Below are 10,118 nucleotides of genomic sequence, written 5' to 3'. Positions count from 1 at the left end.
GCCCGGTGCCCGCCATGGAGGCGGCGGGCGCCGAAGAGCGCCGCGTTTGCGGCTGCTGCTCGGGCTCGTCCTGGCCGCGCTGCTGCAAGGCACCCGGTGAGGAGGGGGAGTGTGGCGAGCGGGGCGAAGGGGGGGCCCGCGCCCTCCTGGCTGGACTACCTGCTCCGGGGGTGACATTGCCGGCGGGGCGGAGGAAGAGGAAGCGGCCCCCGGGGCTCACCGGAGGGCGCGGAGCGGGCTCGGGCGGCCGCAGAGGGTGCCCGGCACCGGCTGCCCGCGGGCGGCGGCTGCAGCCCCGCCGCCTCCCAGCCGGTCCCGGCGGCTTCGTACCTGCCGCCCGCCGGGGCGACACCGGGGCCCCTTTCGCCGCGCTCGGCCTCGCCCTCGCCTTTCCCCTCCGCCTGCCGTGGTGCTGGCCCTTGGGCTTGCAGGCCGGGGCCCGGTGCTCCCCCTTCCTCCCTGCTGGCGGGCCCCCGTCCCCGGGTCGGGCTGCTGCTCCGTCGGCTCTACGCGGGGCTGCCAGAGCTCCGGTAGCCGTTATCGCCCGGGAAGAACAGTGCTTCCTGTTGGCAGAGTTTTAAAGTAAAACTTGACAGGTTTGGGTAAATCGGGGCGCCTTCCCGCGGTGTGAGCTTCTGGCCCTGCAGGTACGCTGAGAAGGGGCAGGGGGGCTGCTCAACAAGTCCTGAGGCTTGTAGCTGTGGCTTCCTTGACAATTCTTCACTTGCTTTACTGTCAGCTTACTCTTTTATTTTTATCTTACTCTATGCTTCGCTTCTTGGTCATCTTGGATTGTGAAAGTCACAAACTTACTGCGAAATACGCTTTTGTAAGTTTCACGTGGCTCCCTTTCAAAACATAAATGCCATCTTAGAATAATTTTTTTAAGTTATCTAAAGTACTTCTGCCCGTGTAACTTTTAAACAAATTCACTGAAATATACTTCTTGTTAAATGTGGACTATAATTGACTTTCCAGCAGAAAATTGATAAAATTGTAACCTTTGTTAGCTGTGAAGAGGCCAAAAGAGATAGCATACTTCACCAGTGAATTTCACATTAGTATCACTTCTGAGGCAAAGCTTGGGGAAAAAAAATACTTGAAATCCTGAGAAACTTGTATTTTTTGGTGAATAAATGCTGCTTTTTTTTTTTAATAGTCTGTCTAGCAAAATGTTGAGTCAGTGGCTGAACTCTATGAATCATGCCTAGATCTTGTCTGCATGACCATGAGTAGTGCCTGTGCAGGCTGTGGTGCTCCTGGCACTGCCCTGTAGCCTGTGAGTGAGATGTTTTCTGCTTCTTGTGGTCTGGAGAACGGGCCACCCGCTTCTGGCCTTCCTGAAGGCCTGGGGGAATCATCTTTGGACCACCTTCCCCATAGCCAGCATTCTCCTGCTGCTGTTCTTGAGATGCGTGTCTGTGAGAAGTGCCGTTTTCTTCACTTTATATGCATTTTGCAACTATAAAAACTGCAAGAAAGCATGGCATTAAAACGCAAACAGAAAGACTTTAGAGAGAAAATGGTGTGTAATGGGATGGCTTTGACCAGGACTTTAAACAGGAGTTTGAAAGTTGTTTGAAAGAAGTTTGTTTGAAAGCCTTACATGTGGAAATGGCAGGAAATAAATAAACCAAATCTCAGATCTGTAGCCAGAAAAGAGGACTCGGGTGCTACTTGAAACTTTTATGTTCAGACTTCTTTTTTTTTTTTTTTGCAACTTTTATTTTCAGACTGCTGCACTTTTTTTAAAAAGCAGGAGTGCTGGAGTGTTTTGATGGCATTGGGCTAGTGTTTGGAGGCTTAATATTTTGTGAGGTGGGAATGTTATCTTAACCTCACTTCTCCTTTGAATATATTTTGAAATAGGTATTCTTCAGAACTGCAATTCTTGTTTTTGGTGGAAGAACTTGTACCGTTTTGTTTTTAAAAGGAAATAAAACACTTTCTCATTGCACTGAGTACATGCTTTGGCAATATGAGATGTTGGTGGTTTAAATTCTAGTATTTCAAGCCCCTGTTTGTGATAGGCTGGGTATAGTGGTGAGCTTACAAAAATTAGTTCCTTCTGGGTTGTCTTTGTTCCTTCAAATCCAAAGCTTAGTTCTGGGTGTAAGGTCCTTTCAGCTTACTTTGCTTTGATTTGATTGGTTTTCCATTTCAACACCTCCATTATTTAGCTTGGCTTTGTGCAGTAGCAATCAGACGAGCTATCATGCCTGAAATAAAAGTTAGTAGTTGTGTTTGTGCTCTGTTTGCCCGTGGCCAGCCTGGGTTTGGATTTCCTGTGTCAGCTATAGGCCAGTCGGATGCCTCTTGCTTTAATGTTAGAGGCAGTGTTGATTTTTATAGTTCTGTTGTGTGACTGTGTGGATTAGGACGTTATGAAATTCATGAAGGTTTTTAAAATCCACTCTGTTTCATAGTTGGTAGATGTCCCGGTCCGGTGTTGGCTGCTGGTAGTTTCTGGTAGTTTCTATAGTCTCTTTTACGTAAGTGGCTGTTGCTAAATGGAAATATGTCTTGTGGAAATGGCCAATTGTTTTCAGTGGTGGTGGGGATGGGTTTCTTCAGAAGCAGCCCTTGTGGGGGTAGTTGTGAAGCCTGGTCCCCAGAGCTGGTAAACCCAGAGCCAAGGCTGGACATGCTCTATCAGCCCAGGGGCTCGCCTCTGGGGTAGAAGGATGATGGTTTTTATCAGAGTTAGGCTGATGGTTGGACTTCATGATCTTAAAGGTCCCTTCCAACCTAGACAATTCTATGATTCTGTGATGCAGTTTCTCAGCCTCACGTGGTCGTCTTGAGGAGGCTCAAGATGGTTTGGGACAAGTTTTGTTAATTTAAAAAAAACCATCTGAACCACACACCCAAAACAACCCCTCAGAGCCATATTCAGTTGCCAAGCAGCTGGCAGCAGTGCCCTGCTGATTGTGTCTTAGAGGATCCGTGAGGCTCAGGGCCTCCCTCCACTGTGAGATGAGGTGCCCTCTTATCAAAACACTGCCTCGGGGACAGGGAGCTCTCCCTCTTATCTTCAGAGGGTGTTGTAGGAGGAAAGGTAACTCCCAGCGGCTTATGCAGACAGAAGGAAAAGAGATATTGAGGTGACTTCCCACTCCCATTTTCATGGTTCTGTTTTCATGGTATTCACCTCTGGGCTCAGTGGAAGGTGTTGCTCTTGCACAGCAAAGCAAGAACAGAAAAATGCTGGGTTTTGGAGGTGAGGTCAGCAGCACTTCAGCCTCTCTGCCTTTTTTTTAATAGTCGAGGGTGGAGAAGATTGGAACGAGGAAGAGTATGTCTCTGATGAGAGCCTGAGGCAATGGGGGAGCTTGAATATAAACCATTAGACTTGGGACACTGCTTCAGGAACGGAATGTTTGATAAATTAGCATAAGCTAAGGTCTTTGTGGAACTGTAATAGATATCAGGACTTTAAGCAGGCCTATGATGTTTTAAAATTAGTCACTTAAATTTCTTATGCTTAAAAATGTTTATTTGAAGAAGATATTTGGATTCTTACAGCAAGATTAAAATGTTGTATAAAACTTCTCTAGGCCTAGGCCAGATTTAGGGTGATTTAGCTGCAAAATAAACGTGAGGTATAACAGAAGTGATGTTCCAGACACAGTTTCTACCTGTGTGTGTTTGTGAGAAAGGAGATTAAACAGTTGCTTAGGAACCTTAATTAACCTTATAATCAGATGATTCCCAGGTGTTAAGTTTGGATGTTTCAGAATCTGACCATGTAGTGAATCCCCCAAACTAGTCTGATGCTTCCATGAAGAGCCCAATATCTCCCATGGAACTGGGAGAAGTGGAGGGATGGGTTTCTATCCAAAATGTTAATCTCTTCTCACCTATTTAAAGCTGGAGGGGGGGAGAAGGGAGGGCTGTGGTGGTCAGTGAAAGGTATTTTCAAGGTAGATCTGGTAAATACAGGTGATATTTGTGATTGTTTCTGCTGCTTCCCCCACCCTCTGCCACAGCAGCAGCTGCGGGATGTGGAGCCACCTGGCCTGGGAAATCTAATAGATGGTGATTAACTCGAGTTTGTCTGTTGCAGGAACAAAGAAGAAAGCTGCATGTCCAGGACTCGGCCTGTTTTATACCGTACTGTCTGCCTTCCTTTTCTCAGTGGCCTCTTTATTTCTTAAAAAAATAGAAGATGTACATTCGGTGGAAGTGAGTGCATTTCGATGTGTTTTCCAAATGGCATTCGTTCTTCCTGGTTTAATATACTACAAGTAAGTGTAGCAAATGTTTAAATTCAAAGTTACTTCTTAAAAATAGATGTAGAAATATCACTCACTTAAATTGGATTGCAGTATTATTTTAATTCAGACTTCAGTTGTGTAACAGCATTGTTTTGGATTACTTGATAGTTTCTTAATATAATTCATAAAACTGAAAATCTTTGACGCCCTGAATTTTAGAGATTTCTACAGGGATTGTGTCAAATGTCTTGATCTTCCATGAAGTGGTGATCTTAAAAAACCAAACAATCAAACAAAACAAACAAACCCAAAGAAACCCCTAATTTGTAAATACTCTTGGGTTATTTTGCAAGCAAGATATTAATAGCTAGAATGGGTTCTGGACTCTGAATGTGGTTGGGGATGGGAATAAATTGGTCTTTGATCGGTTAAAATGTCATTTTGACATTTGAGATAAATCCCTGATCTAGAAAGGTGTGTACAGTTAAATATGGTGGGATATTGGTCAGGGCATAAGCAGGCCAGTGACATTAATGTGACATTTCTGTTTTTCAGAACAGGGTTTTTGGGACCAAAAGGTAAAAGAATTTTTCTTTTCTTCCGAGGATTTCTTGGCTCTAGCGCAATGATTCTGCTCTACTACGCTTTCCAAGTCATGCCACTGGCCGATGCCACTGTTATAACTTTTAGCAGCCCCGTTTTCACATCCTTGCTGGCGTGGATCTTTCTCAAAGAGAAATACAGTCTTTGGGATCTCCTGTTCACCCTCTTCGCAATCGTGGGAGTGGTTCTCATTGCCAGGCCACCCTTTCTCTTTGGGTCGAGTGTTACGGGGATCGAAGGCAATTACACCAATCACCTCAAAGGAACTATAGCAGCAATTACAAGCACAGTATCTGCAGCTTCCACTATTGTTATTCTAAGGAAGGTGGGGAAATCTGTGCATTACTTCTTGTCAATTTGGTATTACGCAGTCATTGGTTTAATTGGGTGTGTTATAGCATTGTTTGTTATGAATGAATGGCGCTTGCCATATTGTGGTAAAGACAGGGTTTTCCTAATATTGATAGGCTTGTTGGGGTTAGGGGGTCAGATATTTCTCACCAAAGCATTGCAGATAGAGAAGGCTGGACCTGTGGCCATAATGAAAACAATGGATGTGGTCTTTGCTTTTATTTTACAAATTCTTTTTCTCAATCATCTCCCGACTTGGTGGACTGTGGGTGGTGCCCTTTGTGTAGTGGCCAGTAGTTCTGGAACTGCCATTCGTAAGTGGCGACAAAGCTTGAAAAAAGCAAAGCAAAATGAAATCTAACAATGCAGACACTAATTCTTTACAGAAATGAGCACTCTTGAAATATATATACAATATTTATTTTTATTTATTTGAAATATCTCATTAACCAAATTGTAGTACCAAGTTGTATCCAATAAAATAAGTTGATTTTTTTTAGAAAACAAAATCAAAAATGTTTTAACAGTTGATGAGGTATTTGGTTTTCTTTTTCACATCTGGGCATGCAAGTATGAGAGGTAGAAAGATATTTAAAAGTTGCTTGCTTTCTATCAAAGGTGGACAATAGTTCTTTGGCTTTTGTTTTCCTAAAATTCCTGATTCTTTCAGACCCTTTCTCTATTCTTCTGAGCTGTGGAAATCAGTCTTCCAGGCTTATTTAATGCTGTTCTGTGCTTGATTACCAGAGGGATTGCAGTACAGAAGTTAGAAGGGAATGAAGAGTTATAATCCTATAAACATCCAACTTTTATAGGACGGAATAAGCTTGCACATGTACAAGCTTTCTAATTTTTTTGTGTGTGTGTGCACAAAACAGATGCCAAATGGGGAATTATTTTTAATTGGAATTCTAAAAGAACAAAGGCTATTTCATCTTCCCAAGTAATATCAAGAGAAAATTAACATGTGAAAATTATTTATCAGCTTTGCTTTCTTTTAAGAGGAATTTTAAATGTTTGCACTTGCTTTACAGACATAATGAAATGTCCTCATCCCTTTTTCTTGATGTGTTTTTCCCAATAAACATGTCTTTAGTTGCTGCAATCTCAGTGATGAGAGACAATAGTTCAATACCACTCATAAATCAGCTGTTTCTTGTGGTATGGAATGTTATGCTGTAGCTGCACTTTCTTTATTCTATGCAAAAGATTATATTTTTTAGGTATTCAATATAGGTTATTTTAAATGCTGCTTATGACTCTTTTGTTTAGATTCTTTTGTGCAAAAGCTCTTTATGAGACCAAGTTTAAGTCATCTTGGCCCTCATGAAGTTAGGAGGATTTACAATAAAGCATTTGCCAGTTTCCTGAGAACTTCCCGGAGCGCAGAGTAGTTGGTTTCACAGCAGATGCAGGTGATGATAGCAACAAACACTAAGCAAAAAAGGTTTGTGTTGTTGATCCTAGTGTCCTTCATGTTTGAGGAGGAATATCTGTTTAGTGTCAGGGAGGGGGATTTTCCCGAGTGGTGTCTCGTGCTTCTGGGGCTTGTCTTGGTAGCCATTAAAGACAATTTTAACTTGGATCTTTATTTAGTCCAAAGGCTGTTTTCAGCTGTTTACTTTGGTGTTTTTCTAAAGCGGAATACTGTGTTCTGCAGGCTTGATACATGTGGGGTTTTTTCCAAAATTACTAGAGGTGGCGGATGTTTTCTTATTTTGGTGTACAGATGCCACTTCACATCTTTTTTTTTCTGCCAGTGAGCTCTGCAGCTGGGCAGGTCCAGGAGGTGAGTCCTGCAGGACTGGGGTGGGTATTGTATGCTGGGTGTCCGTGGGTGTGAGGAGCCACCTCCATGCAGGATCTGTCCCTAAACCAGCACCCTCCATCTGTCCATGTGGTCACGAGCAGGTTCCCTGGGGTGAGAGCTCCAAGCAGGAACTGGTCCTGTCCCTTTTCTGCTGCTCCTTCAGGCTGGAGTTTAGCTACTGCTGACAGGGCCAGGAGTAGCATGAAACTGCTTTCACGTTCTTCAAAGCTTGATAGAATAATGAAATCCCAGTTTAGCACCCGTTTTGCTTAGTACTCGGAATTGTGAACTGGGATTGTTCGTTCTGCTGTTCAACTGCCACTGCCATTGAGCAAGAGTTTTCAGGGGAGGGAGGGAAAACAGGCTGCATTTTTTACTGCTTCACTTCACGTTTAATATGCGTGTGTTTGAATTGACGCTATAGGGTGGGGTTCAGAGCAGTTTGGGTTGATGCAAACTGGGGTTGTCGGCCAGTCCCGCTGCCTCCTGTGGCTCCTGCGGTTCCGTGCTGAGCTGGCCCCGAGGCTCCTCCAGCTACAGAGCTTCTTGGTGAGGTGTTGGAGGGGGCAAAGCAGAGTGGCCTGGACCTGAGGACAGTGTGAAAACATTTGGAAGGGGGAAAAAATAAGATAGCAGTTGAAATTATAGCGTATGAATGCTGCTTTGTCAGTACAGAGTACAAATAATGTGAAAGCTTACATTGGAAAAATTTTTAGGTCATGTGATTTCAACCAGTCTTGTTGACACTGAGCAGAGAACAGACTCCTGAGGAAAGGACTCTTTTCTTGCCTGTAATACATAAGCAAGTGTAGAAAATAAGCTGACCAGAAATCAATAACCTGATACAGTGATTGGTAACTTTTCTCTCGAGTTCTTGCAGAAACCCTTTTGATGTATTTCCACACCCGTGGCGCCAAAACCCACAGATGATTGTTTTCTTTCCTTGTCCAAACCTATAGGGTTTCCCTATGGCTCCATCTCATTATTTCCTTTTGCTGTTCCTAAACCTTTCTTAAGTTGCTAAAGTAATAATCTAAGCAAGATACTATGTAGGAGAACATTGTATTTCTTGGAACACTGTTGTGATTTTGATCCATCTTTTAGAGAATCATTTAACTGCTGTGAGAACGAAGGACTTGAGTAGGGCTTCTCTAGAGGCACAAGCAGCCAGCTTATATAAAGAGCATTTCTAGATGTATTTGGGAATGGAAGACGTTTAAGCTTTAAGTTTTTTCAACAACCTCAGTTTTTACATTTTTCTTCCTCTCAGATGTAGTTTAAACCCCAAAATTTTAGTTGGAAGCTTTGAAGAGAACGAAATTATACAAAAGTATGGATACCCTAAAATGTTGGGGTTTTTTTAAATTGAAAATATTTCTACCATTCCTGTTAAAATGGTCAAACTTCTTTTTAATCTTCCAGAGTTTAACAGTTTGACAATCTGAAATGAAACTGGCTGAGCCTTGATTCTTTTGGATTCCAATTTTTCCTTTTTTTTTTCTCTTCTGTCCTTGGACAGATTTTTACTTTCAAAATCTTTTTTAGCTTTTAAAGTTTTAATACAGCAAGCTTCTCAGGGTCAAATGTTATTTTTCTGAGCTTTGAGACAGAATATATTATTAATGTTCATCACCTGTAGTGTCCTGTTGTGGTCCTTACAGTATTTTTAAGATAAATGTACTTTTCTAATAAAAATCCCTCCCTCTGTAATATGATGGGATGTTGTTGCATTGCGATTGCTGTGCTATAAAGTTAAGTTTCTCCTGAATTTCAACGTACTAATTCAATGTACTGATTTCAGTGGGTCCTGAACAGAAGGAGTAATAATTAATTATTGGTTGTTTTGCACATAAACACAGGGCAGAAAGACCTCGTTGTTGCTGAGGCACCACAGGTGTGTTTCTGGTGTTCTGTACTATGCAAACTCTGTAATATCTGTGGTCTTCAGTGGGACTTTATTGCCTCAAAGCCTTATGTACCCAGCTCCTCCCTAAAGCCTGTGGCTGACAAAGCTACCTACTGTCACTGTGCAGCCACCCGTTTCTTTTGGGTTTAGTTGGTTGTCAAAGTGTGCTCTAAAAGCTCTCTAAATGCATCTACACTCAGAATTTGACAAGCTCGTGTGTAGACGAGGACAGTCTATGTGATTAAAATGGATTTCCTGCATTTGTCTAACACCAGGCATGAACTAACCTCAGCATAACTAAGTGAAATAACTAGTTCAACGTCTCATTTTTCTTCTGAAACCTGAAACTGGGCTCTTTCCCAATGCCAAAAACTGTTATAAGACTGCTCATCCAGTAGCTGGTAATGACAAGATCGCTTTTGGTCGTTGTTTAGCATAAACACTTTGCCCTCCGCAGCGTTTTCTCCTCCTTGAGCTTTTGTTGGAGAGCAGTCTGTTGGGAGAAAGCTGATTTCTGGTGGCAGTGATTCCCTGGCTGAGCAGCAGTAGTGAAGCAGAGGAGTCTGTTTCCCAGCTCTCTGCCCACAGCAACCAGGGTGGCACCAGTCCCAGGAGGGCGGCAGAGCAGGGTCTGTGTCCCCGCCTGGGGTCAGGCCGTTCTGTGCTGGTAACGGCCCATCCATCCAAAGAAAAGTTGTGGCTTTATGTTCCTGCGGACACAGGGAACTTCAGGGTGGAACGTCCACGGACCTCTATGGTGATAACCCTTCTGTCTATCAGAATGAGTTGGTTCCTATGTTCTGTGAGTTAGTGTTTGACAAAAAGGGGTTAAAAATACCCTCAGCATTAATGAGAAGATTTTTACTATGTCCTATATATTGTTAAAGATATGTTGAATTATATGTTTTGTAGAAGTTGCTGGCTTTGTTATGTAGTAGTATATTTTTATAGATGATTCTTATATATTGAAATGTTAAGAATATTTTCATAAGAGATTTATATTCATCATTGCTAATAAAATGAACCTGAAGAATGAACCTCTGGCTTTTCATTCCTTAGTAGAACATGTTTGAATGTGGTGATTGTAAAAGCTTTATGAAAGAACTGTTAATCAGACAGTCCCTGTTAAATATGAACATATGCCTCGAATTCTGCCTCTGTTAGTGTGCTGTGTCGTTCTTTAAGCCTTGTAACGAGCCAGAGCTGGAAAGAAGCTCCACCAACCCCCAGA

General features: G+C 42.8%; 1 protein-coding gene across 1 annotated transcript; it reads left to right on the top strand.

Annotated features, from left to right (window-relative positions):
- Window positions 1–14: 14 nt before the first annotated feature.
- SLC35G1 (solute carrier family 35 member G1) lies at window positions 15–9,875 on the top strand. Its single transcript, XM_014966139.1, has 3 exons — window positions 15–96; window positions 4,067–4,247; window positions 4,773–9,875. Exons 1-3 carry the CDS (start codon window positions 15–17, stop codon window positions 5,530–5,532), a joined length of 1,023 nt encoding a protein of 340 aa, XP_014821625.1. The 3' UTR covers window positions 5,533–9,875.
- Window positions 9,876–10,118: the final 243 nt, after the last annotated feature.

The sequence above is a fragment of the Calidris pugnax genome, unplaced genomic scaffold (assembly GCF_001431845.1).
Source record: "Calidris pugnax isolate Ruff unplaced genomic scaffold, ASM143184v1 scaffold64, whole genome shotgun sequence".
Taxonomy (NCBI): Eukaryota; Metazoa; Chordata; class Aves; order Charadriiformes; family Scolopacidae; genus Calidris; species Calidris pugnax.
Note: the sequence above shows the minus strand (reverse complement) of the source record. Positions and strands in the feature narration are given on the sequence as shown.